This window comes from Triturus cristatus, chromosome 3_2 (genome assembly GCF_964204655.1).
Source record: "Triturus cristatus chromosome 3_2, aTriCri1.1, whole genome shotgun sequence".
In the NCBI taxonomy this organism is placed as follows: domain Eukaryota; kingdom Metazoa; phylum Chordata; class Amphibia; order Caudata; family Salamandridae; genus Triturus; species Triturus cristatus.
Window position 1 is genome coordinate 395340385 of NC_140584.1, and position 21208 is coordinate 395361592.

At 43.9% G+C, this 21208-nt stretch overlaps 1 protein-coding gene across 1 annotated transcript in view; it reads left to right on the top strand.

Moving 5' to 3' along the window:
• GRIK3 (glutamate ionotropic receptor kainate type subunit 3) overlaps positions 1-21208 on the top strand; it is a 1116666-nt gene that overhangs the window by 966146 nt on the left and 129312 nt on the right. The window contains exon 11 of the mRNA XM_085647918.1: positions 9204-9427. Coding sequence (XP_085504044.1) covers positions 9204-9427 — 224 coding nt within the window. The remainder of the gene's footprint in view (positions 1-9203; positions 9428-21208) is intronic.

The following is a 21208-nucleotide window of genomic DNA, read 5'->3' on the forward strand; positions in this document are numbered from 1 at the left end:
GGGGGCCACCTGGGGGGGCAGCAGGATTTAAGGACGGAATGAGCCCCCCGGGTAATAGTTGCCTTTGCCAATTGACCCACCCACCCACCCCTGGAAGTGGGCATCGCAGCCGCAGGAAGGTGCACAGGCAAGGCGGAGACAGCACAAAAGTTGGCAGAAAGAGTGCAATAGCCAAGGGGAGCAGCTCTAACCTATGCCTTTGGGATACCTTATGGAGTGGCACAGGTGGGGGAGCATGCTCCAGGTCAGCATGGGGTCAGCAGAGGGCAGACACGGCACTTGCAGCCCGGGTCAGGCAGAAGGGTCACCCAGGTCAAGGACTTTCGGCAGGAGGTGTAGCCTAGAGGCCGCAGGAGTGCTAGACTGGCTGAGGAAAGAGGGCATTCGCTCGGTACGCTGTCAAAAAGTGGTGCTGTCTAGGTTCAGGTCAGGACTGCAATGATCAAAACAATGGACAAACATGATTGATTGAATTGTGTGTTGGTTAAATATATGTCAATAAAGCTGCGGCCTTTTTGCACCATAAGTGATTGGCGTTATTTGTGATCATGGGAGGCAAAGGGGTGCTAATGTTGGCCGGGAGCTCAGAAGTCTCGCCCACCTGGGAGAGGTTAAAGAAAAGCACCCTGACTCATTATGGCCCCACCTTCATCCACGCTCTTTATATACTTTGCTGTATTGGCTTCTTTTGCAATCTAGTTTGGGTTTGAAAAAATGCTAATTTATATTAACTAGGGGTGTATGAAGATGCAAAGTTTTTGGCTCGAAAATTTACAGTAATTGTGAAGAGTACTATAAGCAGCTGGAGAAGTTTTCTGAATGTGTTTTTTTGCTTTAAAATTGGGACTTTGACACCTCTTTTTATTTGTTTTGAAAACATATTGTCAACCTCTATCCACCATCAAAGGCACGAGTAAGACAGTTTTAAAATCAATTCTGGAGTAAAAGGAACATTGATTTTCAGTGCCATTCACAAGAAAGTATTGTAATTTGTTTATACAAATTCTGTGAGGGTATGGGAAAAGTGGGAAGCTCTGTGAACTACTGGTAAGCGGATAACCAGCATCCAAGCAAGTCTTTGTTTGCATAACAACAACTTGGAAAACCTCTTGCAGGTTTGCCTGTATTCCTTCCTCTGTTTTTGCACATGATGTAGTCGGATAAAGCCTGCTTTGTACATTCTGGGAAAGATCTTTTGTTTCATGAACATTGAGGCAAACAGAAAAGGCTGAAATGGGGTAAAAATATTTAGGACCTGATTTAAGTGTTGGTGGGGAGGGAACTCCGTCTCTCGCAGCAGCGCCACGATGTAAGGGCTGTCAGAGATTTGGCTGTATGTTGGCTCACCTAATTTAGATGGGAAGACATATAGCCATTTTTCAATGCAGGAAAGAAACTGGCTGAAAAGGGCACCGAAAAGTGCTCAATGCTCTCTTTGCCATGGGACGAAACTTCAATGGCGAGGAGTTCATTTTTTTTTTCCAAAACAAATATCCCGCTTTGGGAAAGTTACAATATATTGGCAGGAACCGGCTTAACTTTGGTTCCTGTCAATGCTTGAAATGTTTGCCAGGCTGAGGGATATTTAAAAATTTGGCAGGCGGCACCCCCGTCAGGCCGTGGTGTACTTTACCCCCTTATCCTTGAGGATGACGGCCTGGCCTCCAAGATCAAAATCAGTCCCTTAGTTGTTAATGGCATCAGCTGTGTAACCCTTTGTAACCTTGTAAAGTTTCCAAATTCCCTCAAACTTTTGCATTCTTACTTGATTGCCTTCTCTGATCCTGGCCTTATATTTGTCTGGTTTAGATTTACAGTGATAATTTAAACCATTGAATTTGCCAATGCTTGTCAGCAGCAGCCAGTTGATAGGATGAGAATTATGTGCTATAAGAAATGAACAGTAACAGCATCTCAGCAGCAGGATGAGAAGGATTAACTGGCCATGCTGAAAGGAAGGGGGGAGCAGGTTAGCAGGATGATAATGAGTACTGGACATGATAAACACTAGCAGCAGACCGGATGCAGTCACAAAAGGGTCAGTTAAACTCTAGCAGCAGCCTGCTGGCAGGCTGATAGAAATCTGACAGATGTGTTGCATACATGGGCAATACCACGGCTGCTGCAGAAAAAGAGGCTGCAGGTGCACACTGCACCACATGTGTCACATGACAATGACTTAACATTAGTGGAAGACTTGGAAGCCTGACCACAAGACAGCTGGCCACAGTCTGGTGAGGGTGAGCAGCCACGTTGAGGACAGGTTGTCCTTCTCTGCAAATGGACAATCTAAAAGTGTGGCACTCATAAAGTCAGGCCCACACCCAAGTACTGACCAAAACAAAAGGGCTATTGGAGAGCAACTCACAAGTAAGTATTGGCAAAGCCAATTGCTCTTGCTTTTTGTAAGAGGAAGTGTTTCTCATTTGGCGAATTTGTGTGTTAGCTCAGATGTTTTAGAATAGATCGAACATTCCATAATGTAGCAACATGTTTGGCTGCACATAAGAGGCGCTGCAAGTTGGGCCGCACAGCAGAAAAAAGCGCATTAACAGAGTTAAGCTGAACACACAATGAAGAGTTTTATGATAGGGGCTCCCAAGATGCTTTTTCTGGTGAAAATAGTGAACTTCAAAGACATACACAGCCAAACATTTCATAGCAAATAGTTTTCAAAAATAACTATTACTTTTTGAAGCAGATTTAAGAAGTGAGCAGAAAACAAGCAGTAAATCAACAATATGTTGTTAGCGTGACAGCAACACAAAGTAAATGAAGGTGCACGGGCAATAGGGCGATAGTAATGTACCTTTATGGCAGACTAATGCAGCCAGATAGCAGCACTTTGGAAGCAAGACACCAGGAATCAGCAATTTGAATGTTGCTTGCTCAGCAAAGTAAATACATCAAAGAACACACTGGCTTTATATTACAAGCTACGTGTCATGTTGCATACACCGTCAACAAAAGGACTATTTCAGTCATCCTTGAAATGCCACTGCCTTGATAAACAGCTCGTCCAAGCTGGGACAAACCATGAAAAATAGGTGAAAGCTAATGACTGAAGTGGGGTCACCCAAAGCCCACTTCTCCCTGTACTCCTTCTTATTGCACTTTTTTGAATGATTGGCGGAATGAGGCTATCTGTAGCCTTAACTAAAGATGATTGCTTTGTTTTGGGAATACACGTGTAACACAAATAATTTAATGTGTGATGGATAATTGAGTGTAATTTTAAATATAGAATACCCCTCGTTAGTGCCAGTGTAAGCACTCTGTCTGAGATGGAATTATACACAAAAAATGCAATCGCTTTGATTAGAGAGAAATCCTCCTGTGAGCCAGGTACCAAAGTCACCCATGACAAAAACATGTCTTTAGCTATACCTGAAAACACACAAAAACTTTTTTCCAGTGAAAATTGTAATGGTTAGCAGTCCTGTGTTCCGGCTCGTTTGCCGGAACTGTAAACACGTCATCCACAGGTCAGGCGTGGCCTGCAGGGTTAAATGAGAGGGGAGAGCCCGCACGTGAGTTATCTCCCGGTGCCACTACTCAACTGTGTGTGTGTCGACATTTATGCCGCGCTGCACCCTATTAGGCCTCACCTGGCCACTGTCTCACAAAAATCTACATTTTACCTGAATTCCTTGCTGATCCTTCACCATCTGCACAATTGCAATGCATATATCCCATACATTTATTTCCCATTTGTCTGAAATACTTCCCCATGCTATAGTTAACAAATACATTCTTACTATCTACTGCCTCCTTTCTTACCTGCCAACATTTGGAATGCTTAGAAAAATTATGAATGTTTGAAAGTGGGATGAACACCCATATTAAAAAACAAACTTTTAAACCTGTGCCTGTTTGGTTAAGGAATTTAGTTAACATGCACCTTCCCAGCTGCAGCTTTGTAAACATAGTGAGACATGTATTATGTCATTCACTATGTTCATCTCTAAATAACAGTTTTTCAGTACAATGCAAACTCCAAATCATTGTATTTTACCATGTGTTCTAATTGAATCAGTGCTTTTTGGAAAGCATACAGCAAAGGAAATCAAAAAAGTAATTAAATGTAGGAGTTTTCACCCAATCACAGAATCTCATTCTGCATCTGTAGTCTGTCACCATATACATTCTGAACATAGTAGCCAGCCCACTAATTGCAGGATGATGCAATTGGATCTGAATGCATGCACCCCTCCCCTCCACCATCAAATACACTACATTAGTAGTAAATATAGCAATTAGTAATATATGTTAAAGGTTTAGCTTCGGTGGCTCTGTGCAGTGATTTCTTGAGGCAAAACACCATGCACATGCTATATAAATGTAGTATCATGGCATGTGGCTCTGGAAAACGAAGCATCAATGCCATGCAGGGTAAATGAACACACTTTCCAGTTTCGTTGTAGATGGAGGAAATAGTTCTTCTTTTCACCTGTTTCAGGTGTAACATTTCCAGACCATTTCTTTGTTTACAATATCAGATCCAAAATGTACTTTTACATTTCTCCACCGAAAGATATGTAATTCTGAGCAATGGGATGCTTTTGGCAAAAATAAAGCTTAGCCCAATCCATGACGGCAATCTCCAGGTTAGCAATGATTAACACAACCTTAAATTGAGCAGTGGCAAACACAGTGGATGTGTTCATCACATGCAAAAAACTATGGGGCAGATTTACAATAACTGGCGCATCCCTGCATATCAGCAGGGATGCACCAGTTATTGTGCGTCACGGCTCTGCCACCATGGATGCGCCGCATTTACAATGCGGCGCACCATGGGGCAAAAATGGACAGATGCATGACGCATCTGCTGCCGTAAAGGCGGCGCATTGCTGGAGTTGCGTCGCAGGTGCGACACAGCTCCAGCAAGGCTCGCGGGTGCCCTATCTTTAAAATGCTGCTTCAATCCTTACGCCTGCTTCAAGCAGGCGCAGGGTTTTGATGCAGCATGGCCTTTAAAGTGGCTGAGTGAAATCTTGTAGATTTCACTGAGCCACTTTTAGGAGGCATTCCCACGCCAGAACGCCTACATGTGGCGCAGGGCTAAACAACGTGACACATCTCCCAGATGCGTCACGTTGTAAGTACCCCACACCATGGTGCTGGCTTTGCGCCGCCGCTGCATCAGAAAAGTGACGCAACGGCGGCGTAAAAGAGGCGCAAGGGGCTTGTAAATCTGCCCCTTTGAGTTTAGAAAGCAGCAACCGTAGAGAAATGCCCTCAGAAATTCTCAAGGAATGGCAAGCTGTGTGGCAGGAAAGTGTAGGTAGTACTTGATTATGAGGTATGGGTTTATCAGGAGTCAACTAAGCAAACAAATAAGGCGCCACTGGGGGCTTGGGTTTGTGCATCCTACTGTGCTTGAATAAAACTGAGGAACCAATGATTCGTAATAAATTCAGCCTGACATTGACCTAGCTGTAGTACAATGTCATCTGAGGGTTCAGGCATCAGCGATGGGCTTGTAATATGTCGGGCACTAAGAGTTGATCAGATGCAAGACCCAGTGAGGGACGAACCCAATACTGTGTTTGAGCATGGTAATACCAAAAGATCAAGCACACTAGGCTAGAGTACTCTGCACATAGTGTTAAGAGATGAGAATTGGGATGTCCATATGGCTATAGAATCAAGAACTGTGGTGAGCAAAAAGACTACGTATCACCGTTAGTATTAGAAAAAATGTATTGCACTCTAACTTTAGGCGTCACTCGATAAGACGAATAATAACACCAAATGTGAAAGTTGCAACTATGATAGTTCCAAAGTCTATGCCTAGTTTTTTTATCATTGTAATCCATGTACTGGTTATTGTGTGCACTGGGAATCCAAGTACAGGGCTTTGTTAAAGGCAAAGGCAGTTGAACCAACCCACACACAAAATACTGAAATGACAGGAAGTAATCCCCAAACCAGATAGAGGTCACTGTTATAACAGAACTGAATTTAAAGTAAGTATTTGATTGGTAACTATAGGTGCAAGATGGTCTGACTTTGAAAAGTAGTTCAGGGAACCACTGATTGGAAGGTTCAGGATGGACACTGTATGGCAATTGGGTAGGAGCTGCACGGTGGATATTAGAGAGAAGCCACTGCGTGGGGATCAGGCATCTAACTACCAAGTGTAGGTATGACAGGAACCACAAGTAGAATGAGGAATAGAATTGTACAATGGCAGCAGATACAAAGATTTACAACCAACTTCTCGGTTCACCTAGTGCAAAGACGCCCAACGTTGTCTAGAAACATATTTTAAATGAGCCTCCTTCTGAATGTGACCAAAAGACACACAAATGATGGACGGAATGTGGAACAAATCAAACATTTACCCCAGTCAAGAGATCTGGGTTAAATCTATTGTTCTTTTGCCCATCATGCCACCCCAGTTTAGACCCATTCATATGCAAATCAGTCTTGACCCTGCTCCTCATGGGCACCGTCCAGCCCAAACTGCCAAACCAGGTCCTCCCTGGACCAGAAGCAAGCATGCTGGGACCGGTTTCAGGGTATCACCCCTCATCAGCCAGGCTAGCTTGAATCCAGTGGCACAGTGAGCACGAAAACCAACGTCTGGGCATACCTGGTGCACTTAGGACGAGAAAGCGAAATAAATGCAAATGTTGGACTGAACACAGAACAAATCAATCATTCAACCCCAGTCAAGAGATCTGGGTTGAATCCATCATTCTTTTGCTCACCATGCCACCCTAGTTTAGACCCAGACATATTCAAATAAGTCTTGACCCTGCTTCTGATGGGAACAGTCCAGCCCGAACTGCCAAGCCAGGTCCTCCCTGGACCAGAAACAAGCTTCCTGGGACCGGTTTCGGAGTATCACTCCTCATCAAGAAAACAAAATAAAAAGAAAGCAGAGTTAATCACACATGCCATGGGCAGATGCTCCATTCACTAGCCAAAGCCGGAATGGACCGCAGATCTGAATGTAACAAAGCAAAACATTTAAAACATCTATACGGAAGTAAGAACAATGGTCAAGTGAAGGACTGTTGATTCTTCAGGGACATTGTCAGTTTTGTGGCCTGAAGATTCAATAGTTTTTTCCATGGCACCAGCTGGACATAACGTTAGTTGAATGACTCAATGTAGATCAGTTTTATGGCTAATAGCAACCCAGTTGTTGTAGAAAACACTAATTGTGTTAAGGTGGGCAGTGGAGATGAAAATCAATCAGCTGAAGAATGTTTTGTGTATTAGTATTAGTGAATGTTTGTTGCTGTTTTTGTACCTTTCCGAAAAGATACGGGCACACCCATTTTTTGGAGTATTAGAACGTTGAGCTCACCATTGAAGATAAATAAGTGGCAGAGGCTTAAAATGAACTATTCTCAAATTGGCCAGCAAATCAGAACGCTCCCTTTGCAGTAAGTACTGCCATAAGTCCACTTAGACAACATCCGAATACCTCACTTCCTATGGTGTGCTCAGGCTGAATGGTCCATAAAATCTCCCTTTCCAATACATTGCTCGCCTTGGCATCACAGTCATACATTGAGTCCATCTGGATCTGGAGCTGTCACTCCTTAGCCCCTCAGTGCTTCTCAACCTCTCTCTCCATGTGGGTACCAAGGCACTACTCTGTCCTTTCTGTTTTTATTTGAATCATATAGTCCTGTATTGTTTCCTCTAGCTCTGTTCTCTGACTCAGGTAGAGGGCCTTTAACAATCGGTATAACCAGGGCCGGACAGGGAATGCAAACTAGCCCTGGCAATTAAGTCCGACTAGCCCTGTGGGTGGAGGGTCGTGCTGGTGGGAAACCCTGCCGCCCCTTTTGTTATAGGGGGCTAATGTTGCAGCACTGCTGTAAAACCAGCCCGAGTAACAAAAACGCCCCCACTAGTCCAAAACCTGCTTTGACTTTTCTGGCTCAATAGGAAAATAACCCGTGCCTGCTACTGCCAGTCTGGTCCTGGCTATAACTCCTGGCACAGGGGTACAATTTTGTGTTTGTGGAATGTCTCAAATTCTTAACTGTGTTTGAGGTTGTCATTTAAAGCTTAGTGTCAATTGGAATGAATCCTTTTCTTTAAGTGATGAGGGTGGCTGATCATTCCCGTGCATGAATTGTTGGTTGAGAATATTTAAAATGAATATATTACTGAGATAATATGAGTCTACTTCTGCCATCCAAAGATCACTAGATTGTGCAAACATCTCTTAATTTGGCTCATCATGTTAGCTGTTAGATTCTGTACCATCTTGAGTTAAACAATAGGCTTATCAAATTCATGGTAATCTCTTTTAGCATCTGTAACTAACATCGCAAGCTATTGTGGGACTACGGTGTTCAGGCAAATATGTCTATATTTGTTTGATTTCTTAAATAGAATCTCTTAGGTAATTTATTAGTCCTGGGTACAGGTAGTAGAATACAAGCAAGAGAAGAGAACAGAGGATAAGACAAAATGTGGTTGATGGAAAAAAGAGGCTGACATGGGAACTGTGATGAGGAGAAGGAAAAATATAAGGCAGAAGACTAGAGACCGGAATGAGGAAGAACGCGGGATATGGGCGGATCGCTCTGTGAAAGAGAAAAAAGCAATCTATGTCACCCTTGAAAAAAAAGATGGCAGGGAATTTATTTGACTTGAAGGGTATTCATCAGGATGGAATAAACCTTGCGATGAATACCTTTCAATTGAATGAACATCCTCAGGAATTACCTTCATATCTATAGAAATATTTGAGGCAACTGAGCTATAGAGTTTCTCAAGTACGGATTTATTTATATTTGTTTTTTTCCAGAATCACATACTGCCTTTTGCTCCACTCAGAAGCTGTTCTCTGCCCACTGCCTGCTTTTCGATTCCCTGTTCTGTTCCTCATTTTGTCTTCTTTGCCACTTCTTCCAATAATACAAGTCGATCCTGACCTCTTTACAACTCTTCCATTGCTTCTGTAATCTCAGTAGTAAACACCGCAACGTAAAAATGTCAGTGTCACTGTTGACATCCTTAAGTGATACTAGCCCAATATATGTCAGAAAAACAGTCCAGCACTGTGAAGGGCAGCCATGTTTTGTTACTCACCTCACCAGAGCACCGTCTCTGCTTGCAGGCTGTATTGCTAACTGTTCACTGTTATGCTCTTCATGTTTCTTCTGACAACCGATTTTGTAATGTTCTTATGTGCGTCTTGTTTTGTTCCCCTTTCACTGATTTAGAAAGCCGACCTGGCTGTCGCTCCTCTGACCATCACCCACATCCGTGAAAAGGCTATTGATTTCTCCAAGCCCTTCATGACTCTGGGCATCAGCATCCTCTACCGAAAGCCCAATGGGACCAACCCAAGCGTCTTCTCCTTCCTCAACCCCCTGTCACCAGATATCTGGATGTACATTCTCTTGGCCTACTTGGGGGTCAGCTGCGTGATGTTTGTCATCGCCAGGTAAGGCATGTTGTGGTGTCTAAATTAAACCCAAATAAAAAAGAGAATGCACAAAAATAATTTTCATCATGAATTTTTGGAAACCACTGTTTTGAAAACCTCTCGTCTTCATATGCAAATAATAGAAAAAACTGGGATTCTTTAACTCAAGATTATGTCCATTGGAGGACCATGGACAAGTACCATACACTTGGAAAATAGACCCTCACTACAGGAGATTTAACTCTAATCAAGAGAAAGAGTTGGCCTAACCCTCATAAGAGTGTCAAAGAGTTTCCCAATAACATTTAAAAGGTATTAGAAAAGCAGGAAAGAGTGAGTTGAGCCTGAGATTCATATCAACTATAATGCGTGTTGGACCTGGCCCTTTCCAAAGGGTCATCCCCATCCCTTTTGCCTTCTTCCTCCTACTTTTTCAGAATTCGTTTTTGTTGACCTTAGGACTCGGAGCACTTTACCACTGCTAACCAGTAAAAAGTGCATGCGCTCTCTTCTCTAAACATGGTAATATTGTCTCATACCCAATTGCCATATTTAATTTACTTATATGTCCCTTGTAGAGTGCTCTACATTTTACCAGGGCTTGCAAATTCAATGTTACTAGTGGGCCTGCAGCACTGATTGTGCCACCCACTTTAGTAGCCCTTTAAACATGTCTTAGGCCTGCCATTGCAGAGCCTGTGTGTGCAGTTTAAACTGTCATTTTCTACCTGCACAATAAACCTTTTGCGAGGCCTAAACCTTCCTTTTTAACACATATGAGATACCCCTGGGGAACACCCAGGGTGTAATGTATTTAAAAAGTAGGACATATATTTTTAAATTTTACATGTCCTGGTAGGCAAAAACTCTTACATTCATTTTTCACTACTGCAAGGCCTATATTGCCCATAGGGTAACATTGGTTTTACCTTATTACATTTTATATGCATATTTTCCAAATTCGAAGATTTAAACGTTTAGTTTCTCTGCAATTACAATTTAAAATCATAACTTATGGTGAAGTTGGATTTTTAGTTACAATTCTGAGAATGCCACTTTTAGAAAGTTGGCATTTTTTTGCCTTATCCATTTGGTGCCTGCAGCCTGTCTCTGGCCACAAGACTGTGTGTAGTTGGCAGTTGGGATTTGTGTATTCCTCCTAGACAACCACACACAATGGAAGCTCAGATGTGCCTTAATGGGCCTTTACTGGTAGGGAAGGAAGGAAGGTTCTGAGCCCAGCCTCACTTACACCTGAATAGGATGTACCCTGTCCCCACACAAAGAGCTGCATACCCCAGTAGTTAGTCTTGAGCAATGGCAGGGAAGTCAGGGCATCTGTGCACCTCAACGGCATGCATCTAGAAGCTTTTCCACACTTCAAAGTCCAACTCTGGACATAAGAAGGACCTGAAACTCTACCACTTCAGTACACTTCTGGACCAGTGAATATTCAGCGAGGTAAAAGGACCGTGGTGTAGAAGTTCCACATCCCGGGACTGGAGCATTGCTTTGGCTGCGTGGCGCATCTTTGACCCGGATCCACGCAACACTATTCAACCAGAATTTAAGGTTACACATTGCCTCTAAGTTAAGCCTGGCTGCCCTGTTCCAAGCTACCAGGGGGTTGAGCACAGGTTAATTTGGGGGTTTGTTTTTGCCTTACCCTGACAAGGATTCTGGTTGCTGCTTGACCAGGGTTTACACCCCAGTCAACCAACAACCCAATTTCTTGCTATGTGGATTTTGATGCCTGCCACACATTCGTTATCTGCATGGCCCGCTATTTTGCAGGCATTTCCTCCAGTAAATATCAGCAGGTTTGATCTACTGGACCTGTATTTCATGGCACCATGTGTTTACTGAGTGTTATAAAATACACAAAATTCTTAATTTTGATGTTTACTGTGACAGGAGTTACTACTTATATTGGAATTCTATGGGCTATTAGTAGCGAGGGACTACATATTAAAATATAAATATTCTGCATTAACATCATTATGTGTTTTAGAGGATGCTATCTGAGGCATAGGTGCACTATTCACAAAGCCAGTGCTGTTTAGCATCCATTCGGCATAATCTTGAGTTCAAATAATACTGACAAGTTGGTTTAGGCAAAATCATAGAGTAAGGTTGGGTGGAAGGAGGCAAGGAAGCTATCCAGTTTTATAAACATCTCACATTAGAACATTGTATAGAGTAATAATTCTTGATTTGTTTGGGCATCTTTAGAGTCTAGACTACTAAGTGTGAAGGAAAAGTATTTTACACACCTCTTTGTTTTTTTAATTGGGCCTCTTGGCGTTATTTTGTTGTTGTTATATTTTTATTGTACATATACAATGATATATATTTGTCCTCAATTTCTATTCTGTATTTCATTCTGTCAAGATAGTGGGTTCAGTATTGCAATTGTGTGCTATAGTTATAATAAAATCAAACCAGCAGGGGCGGCTCTAGGCTCATGGTGGCCCTGTGCAGGGAGCGCAGGTATAGGGCCCCAGAAGAGGGGGTCCGGGCGGGGCGGAGCTCAAGGTGTTTTAATAAAACGTCCAGAAAAGGCGTTAGATGACCAGTAACATGGTAACAGAAAAACAACGTTTACTTTTTGAGTGCTCATCACTTGGATACTTTGTTTTAGAATCTGGGTCTCTGGAGGGACCCCTTTCAACAAGAAAAACACGTTGCGCGTCCGTAAGAGTTCGGCCACAAAGTAGGATCCCTCCAATCACATAAATCATATTCAGAACACGGGTCTGTAACATGGTCTTGCTCTTTGGCTTCCTTTTCAATACCAGCATCATCCGTCTGTAAACTCTGAACCTCCTTCAGAATGCCAGATGTTGATGGACCGATGAATGATGTTTCAGTTTCTCTGTCTGAGGATCTTTTGTAATAATCCTCATCCTGAGTTGGTAATTGCTGCATGTTTGTATCAATTTCAGAGTCACCTTGTTCATTTTCATTGGTCTGCTCATGAGTATCATTCTGCTCATGGATATCATCATTTTTTTGTTCTTCTTTATGGTCGTCAGCACCTGTTTTACCGAGTGCATCAGCAGTACTCTGGCCAGAGGATTCTCCATCTTTAGGTTTCCCTTGGGTGATAAAGTTCAGGATTGCTCCTTCCTGTGACACTACGAAAGCCTGCTGAGCCACCTTTCTCTTTCGTTTCGAATAACCAGATTTGTGTACTCGAATTCTCTTCATTTTGCTTGCAATGCAGCGGGCGAGGCTAGCAGTGGGTAGGGAAAAAAAGAAGACAATCAGCAGTGGCGGCTGCTGAAAGATTTTGATGTGTCATTTTTATTTTCTTGCAAAAACAACAGTTGATGGACAGAATGCAGAACAATGTCATACATTCACCCCAGTAAAGAGATCTGGGCCTAAATCCATCGTTTTTTTGCTCACCACACCACCCCAGTTCAGACATGGCCATATGCAAATCAGCCTTGACCCTGTGCCTCATGGGAACAGTCCAGCCCGAACTGCCAAGCCATGTCTTCCCTGGACTACACAATGAAGGACCAGCATACCTTAATGAACGAGTGAATTTCCACCAACCTACCAGGAAAATATGTTCCAGAACCATCTCCCTAGCAGCCACCCAATGCAGCCGCGGATAAAACAGTGGAGGCCGCTACTTCTCCCACCTGGCAGTGAAGACCTGAAAACCCTCCCCCTGCACGTCAGAGCCTCACCATCGCTCCAGCAGTTCAGGAAGGACCACAAGACCTCGCTGTTCAACCAACAAGCAGCATGATCCAGCAGCATGAATCCCACACCGCCTCGAGACCCTTATGTGTGAAGCAGCTGAGCTTTACAAACCCTGACTGATTGATAGTAATTACCCTTCCCACTACATGTATGACACATTATGAGGACTAGCCACATATGGAAGGTTTATTTGAAGAGTGTTATAAAACGATAGGGTAGATCATGTGACTTGGCATACAAGGTCTGTTTTCTCAGTCCACTGAGAACAGTAGAGCCTGAAGAATAGTTAATGATCTATTTAGGAAGTGACCTTAGCAGGAAGAGAGTAAGCTACCTTGAAATCATGGCACACAGAGACCTGTCTCAGTACGTCACTAACTGATCCTGAAGACAGCCTACAGGTAACCAAAGACTCGTCCAATTTACCACATTGTCAAAAGACAAAATAAAATATATTTAATTAAGGTTTCTTGTATAGTGCCATATTCCAGCAACCAGTTCTGCTCGCTTTCAGAGCACCTATTAAACAAGGATTAATTACAATGAGTCCTAAGGCTATGAAAAGGCACTAGAGGTTCACTGAAGCAAAATTAATGTGCAAGGAACATCCTGTCAGGAGACAACTTTCAAGCAGACGTACGAATCACTAGCACAGCGTACCAACGACCCCATGGGCCGTGGCATAAGCAAGGAAAATGGCCCCTTTGGCTGCTGCTCAGGAAGTAAAATATAGTAACTATCAGGGTTCAATGGGCCCCTGAGGGTTTTGGGTCTCAGTACCACTGTACTTGCTGAACCAATGGTAACTATGCCCCTAGTATGGACAGAGAAGGCTGCTTCACCAATTGCAAACTGAGGACTAGTTAAACTAGTTTTCTCTGCTAGTCACATGACAAGCACTGGAATGTAAACAAAAGAAATGATCAAGAAGCCAGTCTCCTACCAAGGTCTCTGCAAAAGGGCATTAGATTGAGTTAACATGGGTAGGCACTGCCATCCTATTCCAGGCGTCCATCCATAGGTGCTTGCATTTCATGTCTGCCTCAACACCATATAAACAGACAACCAGATGCCAAGTACATTCGAACACTCGATGTTTTAAAAGATTTGTGCAGGCAGATCCACTCATTAGATCACAAGTATCAGCTTCATACTCTGTTTTCATGATTGTTGATAAGTATTTGTAATCATTTTAATGAATCCTTAACATTACGTCTAACACCTCGTACCCTGCTCTCCTCTTCCCCCCAATACGACCGTGCCTCCCAAGTTACACCTCCAAAAGTCACCATGCCTCCCCTCAGCCACGAGTAAACACCGCCCCTGCACTCCTGACTCACTCTTCCCTCAACATACAGCGCCGATCTGTACCACTCCCTACCCCTGGCGCACGGTGACCACCTCTCCGACCCGCGCCCTCTCAGAGATGAATCGTGAGAGAGAGGCTCTCTCTCACGATTCATCATGCCCTCCCTTCCCATGACCCCCAGAATACCGCCAGCTCGCCACCTCTCATGGCTTACATCCACCCAGACCCAAAGCACACACCATCTACAATAACATCCTCACCCAACCTTCCCCACGCCCCCGGCTCCTCACCCCCACGGGCTGGGATACATTCCTACGCCTGATCTGCTCTCCTCCCCAGGGCTCCCCACACCCTCGTCCAATGGCTCACCTTCCCTCGGGTTCACTCTGCAGTGGCACACGCTGACCTCCTCACTCCCCCTCCCCATGCCCTGACCCTCGGGCTGCTCACCTCGCAGCTGGCACCAAAGGTTGCACACTGGCATGCTATCCTCTGCAAGGCGGCCTTTCTTGCCCAGGGTCTCTAGGCGCGCCGGTGCATTGGCTCGGCCGGTCTTGGTGCTGCTCGCTGCACGCCGGGCACGGGTGCTGCCACCCCTCCTGCCGCCATTGATGCGTGGTGCTTCTGTAAGCCCTTCGCTGCAGGACTCGCGGGCACTGCGCATGTGCGCGCATGCGAGCCTCCGGAGGTGCCAGATCTGGACTATTAAAACAAGCTCGATTCTCCTGGAAAAAAAGTTCTAAACAAGCACAAGACCTCCAGAAGAGCCCGAAACAAGGCCGACCCCACACAAAGACGAGACTGGGTTAGAAAGGAAAAGAGTATAAGAACAACCATTCAGCGTGCATCACATTGGATTTAGCACGCCTCAGTCGTTCATGCGCCAAATCCCTGCCAGGGGCCGCCACGAATATGTATTGTATCCGATTCCTCGTGGTGGCCCCTGGGGTTTGGTGGCCATGTGCAGGTGCACAGCTTGCACATGCCTAAGGCCGCCCCTGAAACCAGGTTTGATACGGCTCTAACTCTTCTCAGTGCTTCACTGCATTACACATGATGTGTATGGTTTGAGAGGGCAGTGCTGGGCCGGTTCTACATCAAGGCCATTGAATGCAGTTGCGTTATGGAACTGCCACAGGGGGTTACAAGAAAGGGGCCGGACTACAACAAATTGCCTCAAAAAAGATCTTCCTATAGATGGGACAGGAGCACCCAAACACCAGACTGTAACTTTCCCTGGGGTTCTGCAACTCATTGCAAAGCAGTTGGGCAAATGGAACAAAAAACTCACTCTTTGATTCATGCCAGGTCCCTGTACCTAGTAAAAACTGGATCATTGTTGTGACTACCAGCTTTTGGATTGTATTTTTCATCCCTCATTTATCTTTCAGTGCTGTGGAAGTGCCACTGTGTTGGGCACCAAATGTGCCTTATTGCCCCATCCATCTCTCTGAGAAGACAGCCTATTGTAGAACCTCCTGGTCAGTGGGGAGGTCAGTCTGTTCTGTTCAGTCTGATGCTCCTACAAATACATGGGGCCATATTACCAACAAAATGCGATAAATATCGCAAAACACGCTTAGCATGTTTTCTGTTATTGCCGTCTATCGCTGGAACACATCGTCCTCTTAGCAGCGTATTATCAACGCTTTGCTAAGAGGCAATGCGAAATCCAGCGATAGCGGTGATTAGCGTGAGAAATCCTGTGATAATGCGAGTGCGCTAATGAAAAGCTTGCTAATAGGCAAGCGTTGACTTAACATATCAATCCACCTCCCTTTTTAAAGGTGGTTAAGTAATGCTTTTTTCATGTGTTAAATAGCTGCGATAAACGGTGCTCAGCGCAACTTTATTCATAGCTTCGCGGATATGGGTCCGCATTGATAATAGTGTGAAGCTGTTTTATCGACATATTTCATTAACTTTTAGTGAGGAACGCCTACTTTGCATGCCATTAGCGATAAATATCACTGGCATGCAAAGCGATGTCAAAACAGGATACTATCGCAAGGAAACAAGCGTTAGCGAGTCCTTGCTAATAGAGCGATGTTAATTTCGCCGCTTTTTCGGTGAAATGGGCCGCAAAAGTGGCGAAAAGTCGCTTGATAATATGCCCCATAATCTTTTGATTATATTAATTCTAAGAGCTGACCTTCATTTGTGCCGAACGTCTGACGTTCTTCCATCATCATGGCTGGTGATAGTCTTATGGCACGTCCCAGCCACGTGCCCATCAGGAGCAGAGGACCTGCAACAGAGCGTCACTGCCAAGGCCGAGGCATCCCTACAAATATCAACGTGGAGGAGAACCATCTGCACCTACAGATCTCCCCTGGCTCCCTTCTGCCAAAGTGTTTTGGGGGGGCCTTGGGGCGGCGTAGGGTGTGTGGCACAAACCGGAAACAAGAAATCTAAAAAATAATGCTCATCTACAGCATGTGTGGTGCTTGTGGCCATGGTTGGAAGGCCTTTCAGTGCAGGCTTTGGGATGTGTTTTTTCTGTCTTTATTTTTTTTAATGAGATCCCAGGGCCTTTAATATATTAATATCAGTATTAAAAATAACAATAATACTAGTAACAATAATGACAATGTTACTACTACTAATATTAGTTAATAGTATAGATTATTATTAGGATTATAACTTGAATGAACAGCTACCTTCGTTTTATGAAGTGCAGTAGATGCCCAGGGGTTTGGGAAAAGAGAGAAAGTTAACTATCATTAAATAAATGAACTCAGAGCAGGCAGACTTGAAAAGACATATATTCTATAGGTTGAAACTATGTCAGAGATTCAGTAAAGATTTCATGAATTGTTCGCATGAATGGAATGCGATGAAACCTCGCGATAGCACAATCCAGAGTGAGGACATCAGCAGATACATAGTAAAGGTTCTAAAGCATGGTGACGTTTTTCAATGCAAGGCAAGGATTATAATCTCAATCAACAAAGAGGCAGCCAGAGAGAACTCTTTCAAACAGATATGACAACTCTTAGAGGAGGTGATGGGGTCGGAGATGAATCGAGGGAGGCGGCACTTTGTGCTAGAGTGCCTGTGAACGTGGTTGCTGTCCTCTTTATATATCCCCTTGGAGTCACTTGTGAGATCTCGTTTAGAAATCGAACAAATTGTTCCAGACCTAATGGTATATTCCTTGAATATCAGCGTGTTTAACCCAGTCATTTGGAAACGAGCACGTTAGTCTCCCGCCACCGTCATCCTTGTATGAGACACTATAGTGCACATTTACTATAAAAACAGGTCAGTGCCTTTCAGAAGAGATGCAGTTCTCCATAGGTGCTGTGCAGATTTAAATGACTCCATTTGGAGCTTGTGTTCACTGAAAATTCTTTCTGATGTAAGACGAGGAGAACGCTTAAGTCAGAGCGGATGCTTGTGCGTCTCACTGTGTGACATCTTCCGTGGCATGGAACGGAGCCTGGGGCTGATTGTCAAGCGAGCCTCTCTTCTTAAGCACATCCAGCTCTTCGAGACTGGAGGAACACCCTGTAGATGTCACTTCATTACATCTCTCCTGCGTCTTAATGGGCTTTACAAGGTTTTATGTTTTTTGATGTGGCTGAGTCTGATCGCTCATTTACCGCTTTCTGGATATTCTCTCTGATGCAAGCCGCGGCGCTAGACTCCAGCACAGGCCTTGATGTCATCTCCACTGTTCATTTCATCTTTCCAACGCCGCGGAGCAATTTTCATTTGACAATACTAGAAAGGTAGGTGTGTAAGTGGTGCCTCAACTGTGGTAAAACAGGTGAAAGATATGTTTGCAAGCATCCTACCTAATTACCGAACATCCTGTGAGTTAAAAGTTCATTTACAGGTTATGCGGTTACTGCCTATAAAATCCTTTTAGAAGTAATAAAAACCCTTCTGGGTCATTGAGACCCTGTCTTCGGCTCCAATGCTGGAGGACCAACCGGGTATAAGAGCCCTGTGCCCTTCTTTGTTTTAAGTAAATGATCACCCAAAACGATGCCATTCATGTGCTTTGGGGCCATAGTTCATTTTTCCGGTCCAATATGACTGTAACCAGGCAATCATGTTATGGATTGTATTAGTAGGTGCAGGTAGGTATTTATAGCTAGTAATAACACCACAATCACAAATAAGGTCCAGTCAAGTACTAAATAAATTAATCCTTGCTCAACCATTGGTAGCTTGACTGGAGGCAGATGGGCTTAACTTAGGAGACAGAAGTGTAAAGCATTTAAAAATACCAATACATTAAATTAGCAAGACATAACACACAATAAAAATCCAACACCAATTTATAAAGACAGGAAATATTTGCATGATTAAAATGACACCAAAACAATCAAAATCCAATGTAGGCAATGGGGACATACATTTTCAAAGATTAAAAGTAAAACTAGCGCTTAGAAACGAATAGCGCTCAAAGAGTTAAAAAAGGTCCCTCTTGACATGGACAAAGCAAAGAGTTCAGTCTGCCTGATGTAACACTTTTACACTTACTTCCAGAATTGTTTCTTGATGCGGGAAAGTGGTCCTCAGTACCACCAATGGTTCAGAGGCTCTGTTTGCCTCTTGGAGTCTGGGACTACAACTCCCACTATGCCCTCGGTCCATCCAAGTAACATCCAGGTGAAGCTTGTCAGCTGAAGTTGTCCCTGCTGTTTATATTGTAAGTAGTCCTTTCAGCACTTTTCTACCTGTTGCTGATCAGGGAGTCCACTTGTTATCCCTTGAGAAAGGCAATTACCTTTTGTTGCAAAGCCTTGTGAGTGCAGCAAGTGCAGTCCTTATAAGTGCAGTGCTCTCTTGTGCAGTCCAAAGGTCCAGAAGGACAGTCCTTCTTCTCCAGATGTTTCTTTTGGGTATTTGAAGGTTCACAGCACCTGCCAAGGGCATAGAAGCTTTGATTTGCCTCTTGGAGGTTTGAGACTACAATTCCCACAATGCACCTGGTCAAAACCTTAAAGTCCAAGTGAAGTTGGTCAGCTGGCTTGGTCTTGATGGAGTTGATGCAATTGGCTTCTTGAAGCTCTTTTGTATCTGTTTCTTTCAGTGACTACACTCCTAAATCCATTTGAAGCCATGCAAAGTCCTCTTTTGTGAAGCCAAAGGTGTGCAGCAGGTGCAGTCCTTATGAGTGTAGTCCTCCTATGGTGAAGATCAGGGGTTCAGCAGAGCAGTCATTTTTCTATTTATATTTCCAGGCAGGGATCTGAGTTGCTGGGCAGCTCTCCCATATTTATTGCAGTTTCTGGTCGGGCAAGCAAGGGGGTACCACTGACCAATGGGGTGTAGGGTGCCACCCTCTGTGATGACAACTTCCTTGGAAGTGTGGCACATTTTGTCACAGAAAGCACTTCTCAACAAAAATCAACTTGGGGAAAATCTCTCCTGGAGGTCTAGGTCTGGTTAACCCAACACATAGGTGTAGCTGACATTTCTATACACTTCCCTTCCAGCCCTCTCCTGATCTAATTTTAGGGGCTCCCACCTGGCTGGGGGTGCAGGAAGTGGGGGTGAGCCTGATTCCTGCCCTTACTGTCTATCTCCCTTTTTGCTACCCAGCCCACTTTATGGCTTGGTATCTGCAGCAGCAGATCTCCTTCCACCAGATGTCGCCTTTGTCTCAGGCCAGGCCACTTCACACCTAATCAAGGGAGCGTGGCTCAGCCTGTCAAAGGCTGTCCAATCAGAAGAAGCTGCTACAGGGCTGAATCTGGTAACTTTAGGAAAGCAGTTCTATCATTTCTTTCCTTCAATAGTTATAATTTATCAAACCTTGGCAGGTTGCTGGATTTATTGCAACTGTTTTTTCACACTTTGAATTATTTTCGAGCTTGTGTCTTTCAAAAGTTAAGCCTTATTAAAATGTAATAAAGCCTTCCAATGTTAGCCTATGGAGATAGTGTAGTACAATGGGGAAAATATTAATTGGCACTTTTTCCCTCACCGCTGTATATAACACATAGTTTATAATGTCCCTGATTATTACTACAATGTACCCTACACTTGGTTCACTTTGGGGTGACTTATATGTAAAAGTAAGGTAGTTTAAGACTTTGGAAGTGCATCTAATTACAAAGGTGAATTTAGACAAAGCTGCCTTCAAGGCAGGGATGCCTTTTAAAATTACTGCAGGCACCACAGCAGTGCACACTTAAGTGCATTAAATCTACTGGGCCTCTAAACCTACATGCCCTCCCATGTACTAGGGACTTACAGGAAGGTTGCCAGTACCAATTGTAACTGCACCTAATTACCATGTACCTTTTAAACAGATCACTGGCCATGGGCCTGGTTAGCAGCGCCCAGGGCAAAATCAGAGTCAGAGAACACCAGTATCAGTCAAAAATGAGGGCAAATGATGGGGGGACAGCTGCAAAAAAATCCTATTTTCTCACAGATGGACTGCCAAGTCCATCTGACACCAGAGCCAGCTGAGGGTATCCCATTGAAAACCGAGTGGGTCTCAGCACTCTTAATGACGGTGAGGGGACTGATAATTTCTCATTTGGTGAATGGGATACAAACCATATTTTGACAAGTGATGGTCATACACAAACCAACAAAATGACTCACCATAGACATTTGACTGAGAATCTGGTGGCTTTCCTATATTCCTGTTCAAGTTGTTAGATGACTGAATGTTGACAAGATCCCATGAATCTGGTACTGCATTACTTTAAGAAACCATTATAATCTAGTTCTTTGGTCATGCGGGTTAAAGAAATGAATAACAAACCTAAAACATACTGAATGCAGTAGTTTGATTAATGAAT